Here is a 23,849-nt window from a genome sequence, read left to right on the forward strand (position 1 = left end):
GGATCAGAATTAATGAATTACCTATTGATTAAATTCCACTCCAGCAAATCCACCATGGCAAATAAATGAACTCACCAGGGCACGTGTAGGCCACGGCCAGGCTTGTCAGGGCAATCGATCCGCAGTTAGTAATCTTTGGGGATATAGGAAGAGTTGATGATAATATGACATGTGGGGAAAACCGAGGCTAACAGGAAGCCTGGCTGAGAATGGCCACAATGCAGACAAGGCTTCTCACCAGAGCCGCATTCTGTCTGATGAGATCCATACATATGTGCAAATACATGACAGGATAATAAATCTGAACCTCAGACACATATTAATGCAGCACTACTAATATATTGCAAAGCATAATACTACTGCCAGTAATGGAATCAACTCATGGAATCTTGCAATACCATTCACAGCAATGCTTAGAACAGGGGAAGGTCCGGGATCAGATATGTTGCAGGAACATAGATGGAGAGAGAAGAGTGAGCAGAAAGATGACCTTATCAGTCTGCAGGCAGGGGTTGGAGAGAGGACACCAATGTGTTTCCCTACTGTAAGTAATATCTTACACTTGTCAATGTGTGATGGGGCTGTGCAAATCTTAAGATTGTCCTAAATATTATTTTGTAGTTTTGATAGAAAGCAAAAGAGGATATACCCCTAACTTTCTGCATCCTATTGGCTCTGTAGAATCACCAAGACAGGAATTGAAAAATGCCAGTAGTTTGGGACACAGCAATAAAAAAGAGAGTTTATTGTCATTATTTTAAATATTATACCAAATGAATTGCCCAGTTGGTAAATAAATAAAAAAAATATCTTTGTTGCAGTACTTATCTTCATACCATTTCACCTTAGAATCAAATTCAAGCTCCGGTGCTTTGCCTTCAAATCCCTCCACAGTTCTTGACCCAATTACATTGCTGACCTGCTAAAAAAGTACTCCCCCTGCCGCTTTCTCCGCTCCTCCAATGATCTACTAATGACTTCCTCACTCATAACCTCATCACACGCACGGATACAAGACTTCTCTAGAGCTGCCCCGACTCTCTGGAATGGTCTTCCTTGTCCTATTCGGCTTGCTCCTACTTTCTGCTCATTTAAAAGATCACTCAAAACCCATTTTTTCCAACATGCCTACCCATCTTCTTCTGTCTTTTGAAACCATAACTACTTCTCACCATTACATATCTCCCATCCTATTGTGTGTAAATTCCTCTACCGCCTAGATTGTAAGCTCTTCGGGGCAGGGTCCTCTCCTCCTGTATGACTGTCTGTATTAGTCTGTCATGTGCAACCCCTATTTATTTGTACAGCTCTGCGTAATATGTTGGCGCTATATAAATCCTGTTTTTTATTATTAATAATAATAATAATAATAATGCCAGTGCTGTTCCCTAACAAACACCATTCCTTTTAGAGCATAGAACATGGACATCACTGAACCAGCAAGAGGACCTTTACAAAAAAGGTCTTCGAGGGTTAAGTGTTATTTTGGGGAGAAGACTTTAAAGTGTATTTCAAAGTAATTTTATATGACCAATTTAGATATGGATGGAGTTTAGTGGCTTTCTTGTTCTACCAATTATTTGTCCACACTTACCTGGAGCTGAGAAGTTTGATGTCTGATGATAAAAATTTGCTTGGCTTCTTCTCTACAGTAGTGACCTGGGTAGCATTGCTCTTCATACATGCATACAGTGTGCAAACTTCAACCTAGGGGAATTTTATATTATCATATTAATAATTATATTATCATTTGTGCATAGTAAGACATTCAGCAACTTAGTGATCCATAAATCCTTCATTTGTTTCCCCCTTGCACCACCTTCTCTCGCCCTCCACCTCATTTTCCTCTCTCTTCTCTTCCTCCCTTCTCTCTCTCCCGCCTCTTCTATTTCACCAACCTTTTTATCTTCTTTTTGCTCTTCTTCCCCTTCTCCTCCTTCATTCTCCTTCTTATTTCTTCTCCCCTCTTTCCCATTCATTTACCTCTCCCTAGTTTCTCAATTCTTTCTCTCTCCCACACCTTTTTATCATCCTTTCTTTATCAACCCCTCTCTGCCCTCTCTTTTCTCTCCACTCCTTTTCCTCTTTCTTTTTATCCCTTCTTTCCCTAATTACTCCCTGTTCTTTCTCTCCTTCTCCCTCCCTCCATTCTTCATACTCTTTCCCCATTTCCGCTTTTTATTCTCTCTCTGATATATTAACAATCAATTCAAGGAATAGTTCAACTTTAGAATAAATCAGACGATCATAAAAATGCTGATTGTCTGGCTATTACACCAACCCACTTATATCATTATCTGCACACTTGCTCCATGTGAGTGGTTCAACGTATGGAAGCTTCAGAGTCAACTGTGACATGACTATGGTCTTTGTAACACGCTACATATTATGTCGGCACTATATAGGTACAAGATAATAATCACAATAACTTGACAGTCATGTGTAACATATTTACACTCACCCCTGGCCTATAGAAATGTGTACACCAAGGTTTAGTATCCATCACTCCTAGTGCCATTCTTTTTGCAGTTCTTTTAGAGTCGCCATTTTCTGCATTTTAGATTTGCGTAGATGACATAACAGCTGCCATAAACTCAAATGTAAGATCTTAAAGTTACATCCCACAGTTCTTAGGGATATATCTAGCAAGAGGCTGAAGGTGGCTTAGAATAAATCAGGCTTACCTAAGGCTACGTACATGCGCTCAATAATTGTTGGAAACAATCTTTCACAATCATTTCCAGGGACAAACGACTGAAAGATGAACGAACCGGCGCTATTCTGTTCTATGGAGAGGGGAGGGGGAGAACCAGCAAGTAACACCCCACTGTGCCCTTCTACCTTCACTTCCATTGACGTAGAATGATCTCTGTACACACGTCAGATTCTCACGCAAGATGAGCGGAACAGATCGCACCAGGCGAGAATCATCTGACGTGTGTACATAGCCTAAGTAGGAAAGAGGGACATGAGAAGGTGGAGGAGCAGAAGAAGGAAACTTCCAAAATTTAGAGACATCAGTGCATTTTACATAGATGACTTGGGGGGTACTTCAATGAGAATTTAGAACAACTAAACTACAAAAGCAGAACAACAGAAATACTTTTACCCAGCAACTTTTTTGAAATCTGAACTGCAAAAAATAACAGAAATTTAGACCTGGTAAGAGACAGTAAAATTCAAAATTTCAATCTGAAATAATGTCAATCAAGTTTCAATCAATTCTTCTGTTTATATAGGATTGTACTAAACCTGCAAGTTTTAAATTATACAGGGACACCCAAATTGGTTACTTTGTACATAAACACAGAAGGTTTGCAAAAGGAATATATAGATCTACTGATCAGTGTGTGTATAACATGTACATGAATACAAATTAAACCCAATCAACAAACCTGTATGTTGTACACAATATACGGAGCCAGATCTCCCACCATGAACGGATGGGGTGTATTCTTGTACGTCCTGTAGCCTTTATCATTCACATAGATGGAATATTCTGTGACAACGCCATTTGGATTTAAAGGGGGTGTCCAGATGACACGTACAGCTGTACCGTTGATTGCCACAACCTCTGGAGGGAGCATGCCTTCAGGCACTGGAATTAATGCAAAAACACTGAGTAGTCCTGCTGTCTGTGTGAAAGACCTTCTTTAACCAAATACAGAGGAGCATTATGAAAAAAAAACTAAAGAAAGGGCTGTTTGCTGGTTTGCAATGAAGCAGTCACAGCCAGGGCTGATGTTTAAATTGGCTTATTATGTTCTCAGTGAGAAACTGTGAGAGCTATTGGTAAAAATTGTTTTCGATTACCAACATTGTGCTGACCTGCTGTAATGTTTGTCCAACTGGATTGTATAGCAAGTCAGACCTGACCCATAGAGTCCACAGTACTGAGAGAGGGGGCAGTGCAGTTCTGATAATCAGGGAGCAATGACTACAACTACTACAAGGGAAAATAGATACTCTAGTGAACATAGTACTAAGAAACAAGGTTTATAAAATATTTTCACTATATAAAATTTAATTTAAACTAAACACATTTTTTATATAACATACTCCAATAAAAGATATATATATATATATATATATATATATATATATATATATAAATATTTGCTGCAATGCTCACCTTTAACATCCAGCTGTACCCTGCAGTACTTCTTTTTGACCACTTGATGTCCTCAATCTTCCAGGAAAATGTACCTGAGGATTTGCCGTGCAAGGATCTCCCTGCTTTTGTAGATTTAAGCCTCCTTCACCTCCCCTGCTGCTTATTGATTTTTACCCCACCACTCATCACATCACCGATTATTAGGGCAGTAGCTTTGAAAAAGGAAATCAAAGTCCTGCCTTTACCCAGATGGCTGCCTCCACACACAGACTTGAAGCATAAGAAACAAGTAATAGGAAACCGATCAATGGCAGAGAGACTATTGGCAATACTGATTTCCATTCCTTCAGACAATGTTTGAATTTTTGGGGACATTGCTTCCACAGTACAGTACAGGTCCTCTTTAATACATGGCAAACAGTTGCAATACCCCCCCCTGACAATGCCCTGATCTCCATTTATCTCCAGAAGTATGATGAATCATACCAGATTTATCTTTGATCAGACATCGTCCACAATCAGCATCCACTTCCTGGACTTAAATGATGGCCAAAAGATTACAGTCGCATGAATCCCTTAAATCCTGGTGCAATTCTTTGCTGAATTTCCCAATGTGTACATGAGTCAGCCCTTGCTCTGCATGTTCTCAACTTGCTACAGAGCTACATTATTATTAATAATATTATTTTTTTAGGTGTTCTCTTGCACAGCCAATCTGTGTAGAAGCTGATGATAGTTTTCACTATTTCTGTCTGAACACTAGAGGGCAGTGGTGTGGCTGCAAAATCAGCTTCCTTCCTATAAGAAAACTTCATGTCCCATCATTCCTTGCATTGTGTATTATTAAAGTAGGTGGTAGCGTCAAAGCAGATCTACAACCCCAATTTTTACTTTATATAAAGGGGTAAAAAAACATTTTATATAAAGTAAAAATATATATATATTTTTTTGCTAAGTACCTGTTTTTATTAAAAAAAATGAGAGGCCCCTCACCTTCGGTCTTTACTGCCACGCAGTGCTACGGCAATAAAGACTGAATGGGAAGCCCCAATCCTCCTGGGATACATGATATAGGTACTGGTAGACTTCGGGCTGCTCCTTACGCACATGACTGATCTTGGCCATGCATAGAAGGGGCTTTTCCTGCAACTTAAAAAAAGTGTCCAAAGCAGTGTGATCAGCACTTTTTTCAAACATTTACAGGATAATATATCACTGGATCTTGCACCTGCACAGTACAAAATCGTGTGACTTAGGCAGAAGCCAGAAGATGAAAAAAAAATATGGCGGTGCTTGGGGATCCTCTGCCCTGGGACAAAGGAAGAATCCAGAACAGCATGGAACTGAATGGAAGCCAGGGGTGTATGGATTGAGGGCTCTACGAAAGTAACACTGAGTGTTATTTTTTTATTTTAACTTACTACAATACAACCTACAAATGCTACAAATGAAGACATTCTGAATGTAGCATGAATTGTAGCCACAGGCATTAAGGATGCTCTGTAAAGAATAGAAGGAATTCATGGGGACTAACTGAATACATAATTTTAAAGTATCAGCAGGAAGGATATAAATAAATAGTATTTTTTGGATTTTGAGGATTGATTTTTGATGAGAAAAAAGTTTCGTGAATTAAAATTAGACTATGCTGTATTTTGTAAAGTGAAAAACAAACTCATGTGTACCTAAACTAAAAGGTTCACCCTACACTTGTGAAAGATACACTTTCATTTTTACAGGTGCTCTTACCTATCCCAGTATTTCACTAAACATATTTGTAAATTAAACAATTTTATATTGGCCCGTTCTTCTGCTATAACCATCAGTCCCTTTATTGATTAAGATCGGCCTGATTGAAATTAAGTTTGCATGGATAATAGCTCCATCTCTATAACGGTGGAGTGGAATTGCGTTTGACCTAAAGAACATTATAGGGATCACCCTGTAAATTACATCAAGCAATAGCGTGGCATTATCGTTAGGTAAATGATCTAGAATGTTGATTATCACACAGTAGTTAATATCGCCGTCTAATTTAGAAATAAAATTCCCTGTGTCTTAACTACACCGTTATTCAGGGATGGAGGGAATAGCTATGCAAAAATATTGCCCCATCTAGTCATTGGGCGATATATTATTTCTTTTACTAAATAAAAAAAAAAAGGTGCTAACCTTTGGTATCACGGAGGAAATTAAAGGCCTTCCTTTAAGAGGATTTTAATGACCTGGAACACTTGCTTGGGAGGTAATTATACGATAGTGTTTATAATGAGTTTTTATAAAGTCAGAAAATTACATAGACTGTGCTATATGTATTTAGATTTAAAGGGGCAGTGGATATAAAATATGGTTGGGGATGAGCAAATTGACCCGAGTGCACAATATTTGCAAAAATTAAGAGTATTGCTGGAATAAACAATCCATTCAAAGCTTTCAGGCACACATTTAGCACTTAAACTCTTACATCTTTATAGCCTATGGATGGGGAAAATATTTACTGCTAATCTGCTAAAGGCCAGTTTATTTATAATTTTTTATTTCTAGTTGATCATATTATATAATATAATATTGAATTATAATATTTATTTTGTTTACTTTTGTTGATACTGTCTTTTTTATGCAATCCACAGTATACATTTTTTTTTCCTCATTTTTCGTTTCTTAAGTTACAGTCGATGTAAATAAGAAAAAAAAAAGAAAACCTAAATTCTGCAATGTGTCCTGTTCAATATAACACTAAGGGGTTTATTTATAAATAAATGAATCTGACATTTCCTTCAACATTCCCTAGTGGAGAAGAAAATCAATTTCTGCAATTGAAATATATGGACCTGAAAAATTCTTGACCGGGGAATGTTTGAGGGAATGTGTGATTCCCTGCTTTATAAATAGAGCCTTAAAATTATAATTCTAGTAAAATAATGTCAGAGTTATTTGGAAATGGAATCAAGGTGCTCTATTTAGAAAACACAGGTCCATGTGTTTCAGTTGGAGTGTCAGATTCCCTGCTCTAATAACACAGTTTTTTGTTCTGTTTTTATTTTAAAACGTGACCCCTAAAAAATAAATGAACCTAATGAATAAAATCAAAAAGGTTTGAATAATAATGGTTAGAAAAAAAACAGAACAGAAACACAGGAGAGAAAATGAAGGTGATCATTATGGCTGATTGTGATAAACCAATGGCTCTATTTATAAAACAGGTAATCTGACATTCCTTCAAACATTCCATGGTGGAGAACTAATTACTGCTATTGAAACACATGGGCCTGGAAGAGTTTGCACCAGAGAATGTTTGAAGGAATGTCTGATTTCCTGCTTTATAGACAGATCTCTAAAACTATGATTCTAGCTATAATGTAGAGTTAGTTAGAAATGGAATTATTGTGCTTTTTGAAGTGTGACACACAAAAAAACGAAAGTTTAAATATTAATGGTTATAATAATAGAAAATTTTAAAATAAAAAAAACAGGTAAAAAAGAGAATATATAAATAAGGATGATTGGGACAAACCAAGATTTAGAAAGGGCTCAAATGAAAACAAATTTTGTGTACAGTAAAAAAACAACACAAACTTTTTTTTTATTTATTGTCAGGTTTTTCTTTGGAGTGATACAAACCTTTCAATTGAACTGATATTCTAAAATAATTGAGGCTTAGCAAAGCAAGCAACATCATGTTATTTTTTATTCTTTGCAAAGTGAATCCCCACTACATTCACAGCAATTCTTTGTTGTTGTTTGACATAAAGGAGCTGCTGTAAATGCTTCAAGTGAAGGTGTAAACTACTGTGTTATATTCAAGGTACTAAGATGTCAGAATATACATGAATATACTGTAGTGAAATTAGAATGTGAAATTAAAAATAACCCGTTACTTCTCCTTAAAGGAATTAATCTCTAAAAGTGTCACTTTAAAAATGGTATTTGTGCTTTTTATGAAATATTAATTCTTCCCATTGTTCAATTAGTTCCCATAAATCCCATCTATCCTCTGCCAAGAACTGCATATCCTTAATGTCTGTGGCTACAATTTATGCTCAATTCAAAATGTCTCATTTGTAGCCACCCCACTGTACTGTAGAGAGCTGAGACTACAAATGTAAGCACCCTCATACATGATACACAGTGCAAAACATACTCAGATTTTATTGCGTGCTTTTTATTATTTCCTAATATAGTGACAGTGACTTTAGATCTTCTGTAATGAAAGTTTTATATAAAGATGTTTCTGTTGAACAGACAAGTAAATACTCTCCTCTGCTGCTGCCTGCACTGCCCCACTTACCTCCTCTGAGGTATAGATGCAAAGTACAAAGAGTTTTGGAGAAAGTTCATTATTTAATCTTTACTGTCACTTAAAGTATACCTAATCCTCACCTGTCCCATCTTCCTTGTTCCGATCTTTGGCCATCTTTATGGGTTGGGCCAGGATGACATATCTCCCACACAGGTGCAAGAAAACATCCAACACACTTCAGAGTCTCAAAGTCTCCCTTCATCAGGGGTGGTGAAGACAAAAGTGAAGATATTTTGGTATTTTGGGCTATTTTAGGTCTATACGGTAGGCCCAGTCTATATGCTATCAGCAATTGCTTTATCTTATAAGATCCCATATTTCCTCTACATACTGTCAACATCCCTACTTGTAACTTATAGAGAACAAAAAAAGGGACATACCATTGGGACTTTAACAACAGAACTTTAACTAGAAGATATCTGGAGTGGTCCTCTGATCTGTGGGCTGTGGTCCCCTCTGACTCCCCTATTGCTTGCCTCTGCACTGGGGAACAAAGTGTATTATTTATGTTTTACTGGTATGTATTTATATAATACTGTATATAATATGTATATGTGTTGTGAAACATGGAAGTAATTGTCTTTTTGCATTGTGTTGTAGTGCTGAGATACTTAGTTGTGTTGTACCGTATCCCTGAAGAAGTGGACTCTACGAAACGCGTTGGGTAAAAACCTTTATATGGCGTTAAAGATAAAATACTGGCCCTTCTTTAGAATGACAGTGGCAAACTCTTACTTGCACCAGAACTATGCTATGAATTAGAGAAGGGAATTGATAATTCTCATTCCCACTCCCATTCTCATCTATAAGTTGGCCACTGGCTTCCAGAGAGAGATAAAGAAACTGAATTTTCAATAATGGGTGAAAAGGAAAAGTAAAATGAAAAAGGATGTCTGTTGGAATTTCTGTTTCACCTCTTTCTAAACAGAAAGCGAGTGAGTTCAGATAAGGCTAATATTCACAAATATAGCGGTATGCTCTTGTCTCTGTGGGCCTCTTATTGATCTTCCTTCTCAAGTCAACGATACATTTTAGACCATATAAACTATTTTCCCCCCTTTCTCTCATTTAATAAGAATGCATTTTAAAAAATCCAAGGCTGACTGATTTCAACCTCGCAAAATCAATCCATTTAGTTCTGAGAGCTGGTAAAGTGGTTGTCAGTACGAACCTCCATCCGGTGTTGTCACGTGCACCCAGCCACTGCTTATGCTATAGGGGCCATTGGAGACTTCCAGATAGAGGCGATGCTTGGTGTTTGGGTACAGGCCACCAATTATTACACTATTCACATCTGCTGGGAATGTCAGCGTCTTGTTATACCTGGGGGAGCTCAGTATCAGGGTGTAATGGTCGACGTCACCTTGTAAGTCCTGCACAGCTGGAAAGAAATGCAGATGTAAAAAGGTGTTAATGCACTAGAATTTCATTGGCTGACATGAATAATGCATTGGGTTAACCAATGCCTTTGTGAATAGTATTGAGGTTTCACAGTCAAGGCAAACTAGACAACTGTCTAGGGCCTTCTCCAGGACACCAGTCAACAGAATGCTGTGCATTTGGGGCCACACTCCATATTTGTCCAGAGCCCTATTTAGTCTAAATCCATCCCTGCCCTCAGCAGGGTGCCTCCTGCTTCTATTCCTTTCTCCATTAAATGGAATAGGTTGCTCTACAGAGAGCCATTCAGCTCTGTAATTGCTGAAACCATTACTGAACAGTAACGGGAAACAAAATACCACAATGGAAATTATGTATATAACTTTAATAACTTTTAGACATTGTTAACCAGATGTGAAATTTCAACTGTTGTGTAGGGATCCATGGACATTTTAAAGCCAGCTCCTACCAGATCCAAAATTTTAGCATGATTTGTGGGTTATTGTATTACATGGCAGAGTCTTTATGCCTCCAGTGGGAATCTATACCCAGTTTGCAGCCAATAAAAATCAAGGAATGGGGGTTCATACTCCCCAGATAATTGTCCATATTTTGAAACAAAAAAATCTAAGAGTTGAGGTGTGACAACGATGACTTTATTTGTATAGGAAGTCCCAGAGCCACACACATGAAAGATGCACAAAATTACCATCTCAGAAATGCATAAAACCAGAAAGTGGCAAAGCCAGTCCAGTTTAAAGTGGACCTATCAATAAAATAAGCATCTTATTAAGCAAGTATAATCAATATCGCACATGTCAGAATTACAAAAAAATGAATATGTTTGTTCTTTTCTTTTATGCAACCCAAAGCCCACATATTGCATAAAATAATCCCACTATGAAAATGCAGAAAGTCATTTGTTTCCAGACAGGCACAACTGGTTTAGTAGACATGCAGTGGGTAAAGATTAGCAAAGCCCAGCCAGCTTGTAGACATCTGACCATGACACCTTGTTAGACTTCCCATTCAAAAACCATGAACACTAATATGGAGTGGGTTATCACTTGCAGCTATAACAGCCTCCACTCTTCCTAGAAAGGCTTTTGCATCTCTGGAAACTTTTTCCAGTTTAGCCAAAGAGCATTTTTGAGGTCTGGAACTGATGATAGATGGGAAGACCAGCTGAAGATTTGTGTTCTGCTTTATCCCAAACCCAGGTGTTCATTCTTTGTAGATTGGAGGTCAGGACTCTGTGCAGGCCACTCAACTTCTTCCACATGCAAACATTAATTGTATCCTCAAAAATATATTCATGGTGCCTAGTTTGCAACAGCAAACCAGTGTATTTGCTATTGATTGTATGATCCAGCATCCAAATGACAGGCCTTATGTAAGCTGATGTTTGCAATGGGGATTCCAAATATAAACATTTTTACATATGTTTGCTTTTTTTGTTCTATTAATGTGTATTTCTTTTAGATGCATGCACAAAAACTTTACTTTCAATTTATTTCAAATTTTGAATACATTTTTAAAGGCTTTAGTGCACTTTACTGGAACACAATGACCCTGATTTATTAAAGCTCCCCAAGGCTGGAGAGGATATACTCTCAACAGTGAACCTGGGTGGTCCAGCAAACCTTTATTGGATTCCCTGAAGTCATTTACTATTTGTTAGCAAATATTTTCATTCCTGGACCATATCCATTACAGGTTTTTTGAATCAGCCAGGTGCATTGATGGAAGTGTGTCCTCTCCAGCCTTTAAGAGCTTTAATAAATTAAGTCCAATGTGTAGGCTAAACTAGGATGCCCAATATACATTTATATCTGCAATACACATACAGTATTTGATTTCTAATACTATTTTCCCTTATTGATTTTCTCTTCATAATACTGTTTCATTTAGTAAATCATCCCTGTGCACACACACATATATACATATGCTGTTTTAAATAATGCAAAGAACACTTACTGGGTTTGGTCCATGAGGTTTCGATGGCAGTGTGATTAACAGCCCGAGCAGTAAAATGATTTCCTCTTATAGGAGGGCCAGGAAGAGTTGTCCCAATTACATCAGAGCTAAACGCATATCCCACAATATTATGTATGATAAGTCTGTATTCGTAAGACGTGTACCTGAAGCACATGAAGCATAAAGGTTTTATTTTGTATTGCAAGGAAATGTATTGAATTACCAACTTTAGTTAGAAATAAAAAATCCCTATACTTGGCTTTTTTGAGGTGGAAAAGCTTGCACAGCACAGGTTCCCCCTAAGTTCTAGTACAGTGCTACTCAACCAGGGTTCTGTGGAACCCTATGGTTCTAGCAGAAGTTTGTAGGGGGGTCTTCAGCAATGAGCAAATTGTGCCTTTCAGGTCAGTTTATGTGACACCAATGATATGTTAAAAAGAGAAATGCTTGATTTCTACTATATTAGCTCACTGACTTTTAGAACTGAGAATAGCACTTTAAAAATATTGGTTTTGCGGTAAATATTTGGGTTACACAGAACCCAATGTTACCCATTTCTATAGAGGTGCTCGTAGGTTTTTGCTGAAAGCAGAAGCCATCAAAACATAAATGATTTTTGTTTTAGCCAAAGAGAAGATAAATTTCACATGTTTCATTTCCCAACACTGCGATGTACACAGAGCTTCTATAAAATTGTGTTCGCTGCTGTTTATACTTTCTATTAAAAATGCCAGCACTTGTTTTTTTCATTTTTTTTTTTCACCGTTTTGTAATCTTACCTGCTAAGACCCTTATCTTCATAGAACCACCGAGTTCCTGAGTAAATATTCTGCCACAGATTTAAATCTTTAGGGGGATTTGATGCAAGTGGTTGCAGGATTGTGCGTCTCAAGAGTTCAAATCTAACACAAAAGACAAGCAAAGCGCAAGGATTATCTCCACTAATAATATTAAACAAAAACGGGGTTTTCAAACATTATTTTGTTTTTACAGCTGCAAAATTGCTCAGATAAACATGTTGAGGGTTCCAAACTTATTTCGCCACTGAAAAAAAAAGTCTTTTTTTTTCAAAAGAAATACATTAACACATGACATCTCCAAGTGGGTTTTATCAGGGAAAACTGTATTAACCAGCATGTTATCAAAAGCAAGCTTATATTGCAAACATTTCCTTTAAATTTCTGCAGATTATATTTTTTTTTTAGTTTGCAAATATATTATTTTTTTTATCATTCTTGATCTTTTCCTTTTTTTGTGCTGCCCATAGGCATTACATGAACCTAGTTTTCTGATGTAGATCCCAATCAGGTGTTTGGCAAATAATTGTTAGATGAACTTGCACCCTAACATTGCCCAACCATGTACTTGCAAAGAAGTTTCCAGTGACCAACACTGCCAGGGTTACTCTAGTTCATTACAGGTGTACTAATACTTTTACTTGATATCACCTAAAAAGTCTAATATGCACCTAAATCAACAATGCCAATGTTGTAAAAAAAAGAAAAGCTATATGAAAGAAAAAAGCTTTAAATAAACCTGTCCAATGGGCCAGTGTAAAAAAACAGCATTCACTTGAAAGGGTACCGGTACCACTACTGTTTAACAATACCTGGGGTGTCATGTCCCTTGCTTGTGTTATGTTCTACCTGCCGAACCCTACATAATACATAATATGTCCTGTAATAACACAGGTAGGAGAATCTATTTCTGGATTGTTTGTCCTTTTGGGGGGTGGAGGGGACAAGCAATCTTCACTCACCTGAAAATGTCATATAGTTACAGCTCCAGGTGAAGTTTGCTCATTGCCTGCTGAAGGGGTGTCACACAGCTTTGGTCTCACAAGCTCCCGCAAATCCTAAAGATGGGAATGACTATATACCCCAAAATATGTTGGGGTTATATCACTATTTTAAAACACATACAGGTTTGGTTGGATTGGGGAGGTGGTTGAGTAATTGTGAATTTCACAAATATTAACAGTTACAGCAAACCTTGGAAATCATTGCCCATCCACATGAGCCCTTGCTGACCTGGAATAACTATTCAGATCAGAAATACCAATACAATACAGGTGCTGTCCATGGTGCTGATTCTATGTACTTGTAATCCTGGTGTCCCATTAGTAGGGCTTAATTTCATATTCTCTGCTTTCATTTAATAAGGATGTGGTCCTACCCATAAACCTTTGGTGCAGTGTCCAATTGCCAATATCTTTATAATATATATGACTTTTATGCTCGATGGCCATAGTTCAAAGGCAATAAAATGCATTATGAAAACAAATATCCCAGGAGAACCTGCTCCTAAATTTGCAGAAGATCAAATCTAAAACCTCTGATGACTCATGATTAGTCTTTTATCCTATATTTCGCTTTTTTGTGGTGACATCCCCATACAATGCCATCCCCATACAATAAAAGCCAATTTAAAGCCCATTCTACCCTTACAAATCAGCCACAACATCACCCTAAATTCTAAATTCTTCCTTTGTATTGATTCCATGCATATCACCAGAATTTTAAGAAAGGAACGATTATTGACAAAATTTTGGCAAAGTTTAAAAAAACTTACTTTTGAAATGTGAGTCTCATGGGAGTGCCCTACCTTTCTTCAACTATTGGAATTGTCCCAGGTTACCCAATGGTGTAACCAATTGCCTTAATAATCCAAGAAATTTTTCTAGGCTTTTGACAAAAAAAAGCATAAATAAGGAATTGTAGCTGCAACTCTGATCTTTTACAAAACACAAACTTTAGAAGAGAAGGGCACCAGGCAACCTGGGCCAGACAGGAATAGGGAACTTCAGAGCTTTTCAGATAACATAAAAGGAAGGAGTTCTCCACTAGAACTTTTAATTCAATATATTCTGGTTCTCTGGTCCTGGATTTCCCAAAATGCATGCTGTAGATACCTAATCTTACCTTACATCTGGACCATTAGGTCTTGAAGGAGGCTGCCAGGAAACAGCAATGAATGTCTCACTAACAGGGACCAGCGAGAGAGGGCCTACACCCTCTGGGGGTGCAGGTTGTGTGGTAACCAATGTTGGCTGACTTTCAGTACATCCACCGCGATAGGGCCCCCCTCCAGAGCAGGCCACCACTGTTACAGAGTAGTTAGTGTAAGGGACAAGATTTGTCATCGTGTAGCTTAACAGTGCAGTGTCGGTGATAACAACTCGAGGCTCTGGCATGCGGATTTCATAGCTTACTATGTTTCCATTTGGTAAGAGTGGAGTTTTCCATGTGATCTGAAAAACAGGAGTTATGGAATTATGTTATAAAAAGAAAAATAGGAGAAACTTTTAAAATGTGTTAAATTATCTAGAAAGGAGCCATTGTTAACTTTACAAGTCTACATGAGTTTGCAAATTTATGTCCTATCGGTCTAGGAAATAAAGAATGACTGAAACTTAAACTTTGATGGCTCTGTCCTCTTGGAGAGAAAATCAGAGAAGTACTGTGATTTATGAAACAGTTAATAAATACCTAATACCAGCATTTTCCCCCACACCACCATCTTTTTGGTCTCTTCCAGCATCTTTGCACATGTACAACGTTTGGCACAGGGTCACTTGATTTAGTAGAACACCCATTAATGACGTAGCTCACAATCCCACTTATGTGCTCAACGAGATCAAGGGTTACTATACCATCACGTTTCGAATCCTGCAACCTCCTAGGATGTGACATGGGTATCTCAGTAGGCACATGTTTTCAGTCTGGGACAAGATCCATCCATTTTATTTTCTGGATCATCTAGGTTCACTGATCACTAATCAAGCCAACTATATGGATTCTTCTATCAGCCCAGCTGCAAATGGCTATCATGCTTAGTAAAAACATGTGTAAACTCTCCTGCATACTTCCTGCTTTGTTAGACAGACAGCATCATCATATATTTAAAGGCCCACACCAGACAAAAATTATATTTTAGATATAGGTAGAGACTGATGGGTCTTGTTGTCTTACACGCCTGAGATGCTTCAATGGCAAGATCTGATTGGCAAACATTTCTAACTCGAGTCCTTTCCACTTTGAGTTGTAGGTGTTCCCTCATACCTTTGCGGGTTCCAACCCTTTTTTTACATACAATAAAACAGGAAATCCTGGAAAGAGTGAGGAACCCTAAATAGACAGAACAGGTGTGAAGAACAGACAGAACGAGCAAAAACTGTAATATTAGAAAATCTTAAAGAGACTCCTAGTCTTCCTATAAACAAAGGTTGCCTTGAGAAGAAACAAATTAATGCTTAACTAGTTTACTGCCCATACTGCAAATGTAACTTTCCTAAAGAGCTACAGTGCCTGAAAAATACTCAATATTTATGGGAGTATCTGATACCTGGTCCGACTTTGAAATTTATAATTCAATTTACTGGACCTAGATCACTTTAGGAACTGGCAGAATTAGCCATAGTAATTAGTGAGTACAGACCTTCTGCCGGATGAATTTTTAACCATTGTAGTTCTTCAAGACAGTAAGATGGGCGACAGTGCAGGCAACAATATACATTCTTTATGGGGAAGGTTTTAATTAGAGCAACTAAGCTTTAAAGTGGAACTATAGTCCCACTTTGAACATTTTCTACTATTCCTACCAGCCCGATGTCAAATTTCGTTTGTTACCAGGGATATCTAGGAATCCCGACATCCCTTGCAGATGCCAGGACTGAACAAACTGCTGCAGGCTTGCGCCGGTGTTGTGTCAGTTCAGCCTGGTCAATCAAGAAGGCTGAAGATTGGGATGCAAAAGAAAAGAGAAGATGGGGATGCCCGCAACGGAGCTTGGGCAAGTAAGAATCAGGTGGGTTTAGTTCCGCTTTAATGGCAACTTTTTTAAGGATACACACTTCATGACTTACAGTATATCCTATAGAAAATCTTCTAGTAGGCAGAATCACTAGGTAGTAAGACTGTTTTTAGAATGTTTTGGAATATAGACTACAGTATGTCTAAACTACAAACTTTTGTTGGTTAAAACAGATAATGGTAAATCCCCAAAAAATTTGCTATTTTATTGTCTATATAGTAGCAATATAGTTACGTCTGTCAATTTCAACCACTTGGGAAGAAAACATGCTAGAAACAAGCATTTTTCAAATAAAACCCTATAGACACAGTTGATCCATAGGAAGACAAAAAAAACCTTGAAAAGCCTGGTTCAATTTACTCCAACAGGGAAAAAAGCCTTCCTGATCCCAAAAATGCCTCACTAGAGGGAAATACCTACAGTTCCTGTAAAAATTTTCCTAAAATTATGGAAATCTTTTTTTTTCTTCTGCTTTACCTGTTGTTAACAGGAAAGTGATCCTTATTGGAAGAATTTCTCTTTATCACTGTTCTGCAAAAACAATGATGTCAATGATGTTTATTCTTATTTTAATCTTGGTGTGCTTTGTATATTTCTTTTCAGATTGGTTTCAAACTTTGCCTCCATGCATGACCTTTCCTGTAGCCTAGTCCTTACCATGCACTCTATTTGTGCAGGGTGACTGGCCTTGTATCCACCCCGCTCCTGAAAATAACTTGTAATGGATGGGTCACTCCATCAGTCTTGCTCTCTGCACAGGCTATGTATTGATACACATAAAGTTTATTTATATCTTTAAATACGTGAATAAAAGTTTTTGTGCTAGGAGTACAGCTTTAATAAACAAGCCAGTGAATGCAGTTTTTAATTTTCCTGCAACAACAGGTTCCCTTTATGCACTGCGTGATTAAACTGCACTTTGCTCCTCCATCACTTCAAGGACGATGTTTAAAGATGGCGTGCAGTGAATTGGTAAAGTACACACAGCCACGCTTTGTGCCTCTCCTAAGGCTTGTGGGCTTTTAGGCTGCAGATTGGCATTGCAAAGCGTGGAAGCAGCCGAGCCCGTAAGACAGTGTATTCACAGCAGCCTAAGCAGTTTTGTTCATTGACTCAGAGATCAGCGTTTACGCTCGAGAGGCGGCTATTGTTCAAAAGGAAAGAGGGAGAGAGAGAGAGGCAGCGATTGTGCTGTCTTATTTTCCTTGACAAAAACATGCCATGATACTTATGAGGCATCATTATGTATTACAGAGGAGTCATTGTATAGTAACCTTGGGAAACATGGCTATCGGTGATTAAGACGTGAGCGCAGATATTTTGCTCATGGTGATTCCGGCGCTAATAGATTTGGATGCTTTCACCTCCCAGCTGTACAGATGTGTTACAAGATGCCGCCATATGAACCGTGCGGATAAAGGTCACGGATGGTGGTAAATTGATGTTAATAAACACATTAGCCAATTATAAAACACAACCTGTATTATTAAGTAATCCTTTAATAAGGATTTAAAGGGCCATTAAGAGCACATGGTAAGCCAGTTTATGGTATTGTAGATGTAAACCCAAACCAGGTGTCATTTAGTTTGGAAAAGAGCAGTGTATGATAAACAATCAGCATTTTTTTTAACGTAAAACACCTTTTTCATTCTTTGCTTCGCTTTGTTGCTTATTTCTCTTTCAGCCCTTTCTGTATAAATTCACTTGTTCCATCATCAGATAGGGTATCATTGCCCCATGCTAGCAAAATGAGCATTGGTGTTATCATTTGTGGTTTCCACGGGGGGTGCAGTACACATGGTGACAACACAGGAGCAGATTAGAGAGAAAGAGACAGAGATTTGTGACTCCATAACAGGACATGTCTATGGATCTTCATTGCAGAATCATGGTGTATCATAATATAAAAGTTCATGATATAAAGATTGAAAAAATAGCTTTGTAAAACTTACATGACATTTTAGTCATTGGGTTTATATCTACATTAAAGCATTCTTTAAGGTGGTAATGCAAGATGTTGGCTGCCCCAACTGATCACAATACCAGGAGCTACTGCTCAGTTGGGTGGAGCTCCTGTTGTCCTGCAGCAGGGAGGAATCAGAGCTGGATGAATCGATTTAGGGTCCCCTATGTAGACATGGCTGGATCCTGCAAAGGTAATTACTAGTCAAAAAAGTAATAAATAATGTTTTTTTCTCTTTATATTGCTATTTATTGGGCTGATTTAACCTATTCTGGGAATGAGTAAAGCGTAGTAACCCTATGCACATTTCCCAGGGTGAAGGGGTGGATATTTGGGGGGCCCTGATTGAAGGGGGTTTCCAGGTTTCAATACGCTTCTCATCTGTAGACTACAACAATGCTGGGGTCACGTTGTGGGAATGAAGCCCTCTCCCACAATGATGACCTTTGCCACCATTGGGGCAAGGCTTGGGTCTGGTTTTTGCCAAGTGAGAAGGGCTATACACCTTTTGCCTTCTTCTTCCTTTGTCAAGCCAGATTCAAGAGGAACTTTTATGTATAGGAAAGGGGAACATATGCACGCTGTCCCCATTTATCTTTTTTTTTTCTCTGAAGTTCTCAAGGGTCTTGTTATAACATAAGTGAGTCCCAAACTTTCTAAATTTTTTTTGGAAAAAATAGCTTTGCAAGACATTAAAAACGTCTGCAAAGATACATAAAAAACAAGCCTTTTTGCCTGAAACCACTCCAACTAATCACTTCTTTTTTAAACTAGTTTGAATGTAAGTGCTTTTTTTTCTTTCTGTGTTAATGTCATGAATAATATTTCTATTAACCTCCCTGGCGGTATGCTTATTTTGTTTTTTTAAATGTCAAATAGGTACATTAATTTAAAATTTCCCGCTGGTCCCACCCTCCGAAGCACGCACGCGGCCTGCACACATGTTGCATCCCCTAGCCTCCCGTCTCCAACGCTCAAATGCCAGGATGCGAGGCCAGGGGATGCTGATGCGGGGCATTGCCAACGGAACGCGGATGGCGGCCAGGCATCACCATGTGGACACAGATGCCCAGCCGGCATCGCTGGAGGACCCAGTGGGCTTGTGAAGCCCAGGTAAGCCCTCAATTCCACCCTTGAGTATTGCTCAGGGTTACTACTTTCTGTAAAGAAATTTCACCCCAAAACCATACTCCGGATCACCGCCAGGGGGGTATTTTGTCTGTTCTATTTCTGTAAGTTATATAATGACCAGCAATACCCAGTGACCCTGTCAGTCATTCTACACCTTCCACTTTCTGACTTGCCCAAGCACAAAAGCAGATCCATAAAGGCTCAGTCAGTTTATGTCTTTCAGCTCCTAAAAGAAGCTATTGTATACCATACCAACTTCCAACAGGACTGTACTTCCATAGTCAGGCTGGCTTACACTCCACCTATACCTATTTCTAGCAACTTGCAGTAGGAGTTTTACTGTCAACTTCAAAGCTACAAATTGCATGGAGCACATCAGGGGATGGCCAATAAGCCATTTTATCATGATACCGCTAAATATAAATCCTAATGATTTTTTTTGGACTACAATTTAACATATGGGTATCCTTTTTAATATATACCACAGCGTGCTTTATATTTTCATACTTCACAAAAGCTAAAAAATATTTAGTAAAATGAAACTTGCCATTTTTTGTCCCACTGCCTAAAATTTTCTTTATGATACTCTGCCCTAATTGCAACCAAAAGTGAGAGTAATTGTCTTTAATTGAATAAGCATTATCAAGTGATATGTTCCCCTTTGGAAAGGTCCCTGTATATTCCTTTTCTGGTAATAACTGTAAAAGCTTGAATTTTTCATCATTTTCTGTCTTTCTCACAATACTCACCAGGACAAATGGAGGGCGATTTTTAAAAAAAATCTCAACAAAACTCAAAATTTTCCTAAATAGAAAATCTCTAGAATATCTTTATTGCTCTTTGTTCTTCGCTATCCCCCCCTCCATAGTGTTCAGTGTTCACTGATGATGAATGTATGTGAATTTAATGCATCTTCTCCTCAGTGGTTTACTACCTTTATATACCTGGACTCCTGCCTACCTTTTCAATAAAGCTTTTGATGAAGTTCTAATGATGGCATGAAAGACGTCAAGATCTGTTTTAGTGCCTTTTCATTGATTTTTGTAATAATGAAAGCAGCTTTTAAAATCCAAGAGATCATTATCTTTTTTTTTCCTACATTGCCACTCTCTATTTGCATTGCTCTTCACTTCTTAAACACGACAGTGTCTTTTTTCTTAGGAAAACCTTAGTCTTAGGAGACCTAGGTTTTTGGTACTTTAAAGCAGAACTTTTGGTCCACACCCACTCTAGCAGTGCTCAAACTCTACTTACCCTCACCACTTTTAAGCAATGTCCTCAGGTTCCCCCTAGAGGAACACTTCAGTCATATTTGGGTAGAATGATTATCAGCATCATTTTGTCCATTTCTGGTGAGCCAAGACTGCCTTTAACAAACCCCTTGGAAATGCATTGTCACACTGCCTGGGCTTACAATACTCTAGGATGAAGGAGTTCTCACATGTAATTACTTGAACATGGCTTATCTGGGAGGGAAGGAAGCCTCATACAAGGAAAGAACATAGGGGACACACCTAGGCATCACCTGACCCACAAGAAAGCTGCTGTTGAAAAAGTACACAACACAAGTGGGAACTGAGAAAGCAACCCAGGGCCTGCCGGGATTAAATGAATTCCCATGCATGTGCAGCAGTTACATCATTCCAGCCTGGCTAATGGAGATGACCAAAGATCAGGAACCCAAAAGAGGAGTAGAAGTGACAGTTCAGTGACAGGTGAAAAAATTGTAATTAGTCCAATAAGGCTATTTTATTGCAGAAGAGACATAGCCTGTTCTTTTTGCAATAAAGGAATTGCCTAGTCAATTTTTTTTATATGTTAGGATCTAGTTCTTCTTCTAAACAATCTTGCCATAAAGATCCTTGTTGAGTATGCTAACACACATTGCAAAGACATCATTTTCAGAGAGCTCGTCCAGAACAATTTTGTGCAGCCAGCATCGAAATGTGTGATTTTAAACAGGTAGGCTGGCTGTACCTAAATACAACAGTTGTTAAAAAAACCAAGATCAAAACAAGAATAAGGGATAGAACAGCATATACTATGTACAGAGAAAATCCAATTGGTGTTGATATTTTCTTTAATATAACAAACTTCAACACCAACAGTAAAAACATAAAAACACACTGTAGATCTCCCTTATGTTTATCTTATTACTCTTTGGGCTCTATTTATTAAACAGGGAGTCTGACATTCACTCAAACATTTCCTGGTGGGAATCAACTACTGCCATTAAAACACATAGACCTTGAAATTGGGGGGATGTCTGATTTCCCGTTTTATATATAGAGCCTTTTGTGTTCTGGAAAAAAATATGAATTGAAGTATGCACATATTAGCTTATTTTCCACATTTAGCACTTACATTATCTCCAGATGTCTTCCATTCCTACAAAAGTGGTCCTACCCTGCTTTTATACACACACCTTATGCTCAATGTTGAGTGGAAGCTTATTTGCTTATAATTGGGCTGTGATTTGTGGTAAACAAAGGGGAACACTAGAAGATACTCATGCAAACACTTACAACTCCATGCAAATGGTGACTTTTGTAAACTTACCAATTTGCCCTTACTGCTTATAGAAGCATTGGGACAATAGAACTGGTATTTGCCATGTTCCACTGCCCAGTGGAGCACCATTAATGGACACCGAGATGGTTCTATCAGACAATGGGATGGTTTAGCTGGGGTTTAGTGCTGAGAGTAAAGCTTACTTTCCAAGATGAAGAAGTGGAGGCTTTAGGTAAGAAAGATTGCTTGGCATTAACTAGCCACCGCATGCTGGCTGGTCTTTAACAGGACTTCTGTCCTTTGCTAATATAGGTAACACGTCTAGATGCTTATGTCCCTTGTAAACTATGGCCCTGATTTATTAAAGCTCTCCAAGGCTGGAGAGAATACACTTTCACCAGTGAAGCTGGGTGATCCAACAAACCTGGGATGGATCTGGTCCAGGATTCAAAGCATTTGCTAACAAATAGCAAATTACATTGAAGAAATCCATTCCAGGTTTGCTTGATCACCTAGCTTCACTGGTGAAAGTGTATTCTCTCCAGCCTTGGATAGCTTTAATAAATCAGGCCCTTTGTGTCATGCAGGGCAATAAATTACCCTATGAAAATGTTGATTGGTCAATGCAGTTCCTGAATTGAGCCACATACCTAGAAGTACCTGCTATATTTTAAGCACCTGGCACTAAACTGGGACAGAAAATGATAGAAATGTAACTTTATGCTGCAGGAGATGAGTAGGTTTACAGCAAACTTGTTCCTTTGCCACAAGTAGAAAAAGCACAGGTTCACTTTAAAGTTATATATTCTTTAAAAAGTTACCGTGCACTACTTGTATTCCACAAAGAAATAACATTCTAACATTCGGCTGAACTCTTGCCACATCTGATCTGTATGCAATGTGGGCACCATAACATGATTATGATACACACGTAATTAGCGGCGAATAACATGACAAAATGGGTGGTGTTATGCCCTACACTAAATTTACCATAATGACAAATATTTGTGTCCATTTAATGGCCATAAATTAATCACAGAACCTAGAAAGACAGCTGAAAATTGATGGCCTTCACTCGGGCAGTGATGTTGTAAAAGCCTGTAGACATCCGTTTGAATTTAATAAGGGTCATTAAATGCACAAAGGAAGTCTTAATCCTCGACGTTGGTATGCTGCATGGGATTTGTGGATACATAAAACTGATATTTAAACTGTATAACAGAGCCAATAAGTGGTCTTATGATTTTGTCAGACGACTGGAAATTTATACAAATGAAAGTAAACCTGTCATTAGAGAAATACAGAGGTGGCTATTAATGACCTCCTTCTGGAAATGCTACTTCTGTGGCTATCATAATGATCCTCATGGTTATGTACTGAGTCAGTAATTTTGCAGGAAGCAAGGCTAGAACAACCTATTGCAAGACAGTAACTAAATTATTGTTTTTAGATAACAAGCATGATAGACAACTAGGGTTATCATTGGGTCTGATTTATTAAAGCTCTTCAAGACTGGAGAAGATAGACTATTATGGGAAAAAATGAGTGATCCTGCAAACCTGCAATAGATTTCTTAAAACCATTTGATATTAGTTAACAAATGTTTTCAATCCTGAGCCAGATCCATTGGAGCTATGCTGGATCACCCAGGTTCATCCATG

General features: G+C 38.1%; 1 protein-coding gene across 4 annotated transcripts in view; it reads right to left on the bottom strand.

Annotated features, from left to right (window-relative positions):
- Nucleotides 1–23,849, bottom strand: part of USH2A (usherin) — a 371,236-nt gene that overhangs the window by 113,400 nt on the left and 233,987 nt on the right. For all 4 annotated transcript variants that reach the window (XM_072409865.1, XM_072409864.1, XM_072409867.1 and 1 more), the window contains 6 exons: nucleotides 14,693–15,021; nucleotides 12,551–12,673; nucleotides 11,772–11,935; nucleotides 9,586–9,795; nucleotides 3,396–3,598; nucleotides 1,595–1,707 (listed from right to left, as the gene is read on the bottom strand). In XM_072409865.1, coding sequence (XP_072265966.1) covers nucleotides 1,595–1,707; nucleotides 3,396–3,598; nucleotides 9,586–9,795; nucleotides 11,772–11,935; nucleotides 12,551–12,673; nucleotides 14,693–15,021 — 1,142 coding nt within the window. The remainder of the gene's footprint in view (nucleotides 1–1,594; nucleotides 1,708–3,395; nucleotides 3,599–9,585; nucleotides 9,796–11,771; nucleotides 11,936–12,550; nucleotides 12,674–14,692; nucleotides 15,022–23,849) is intronic.

Source organism: Pyxicephalus adspersus, chromosome 4 (genome assembly GCF_032062135.1).
Source record: "Pyxicephalus adspersus chromosome 4, UCB_Pads_2.0, whole genome shotgun sequence".
Lineage (NCBI taxonomy): Eukaryota > Metazoa > Chordata > Amphibia > Anura > Pyxicephalidae > Pyxicephalus > Pyxicephalus adspersus.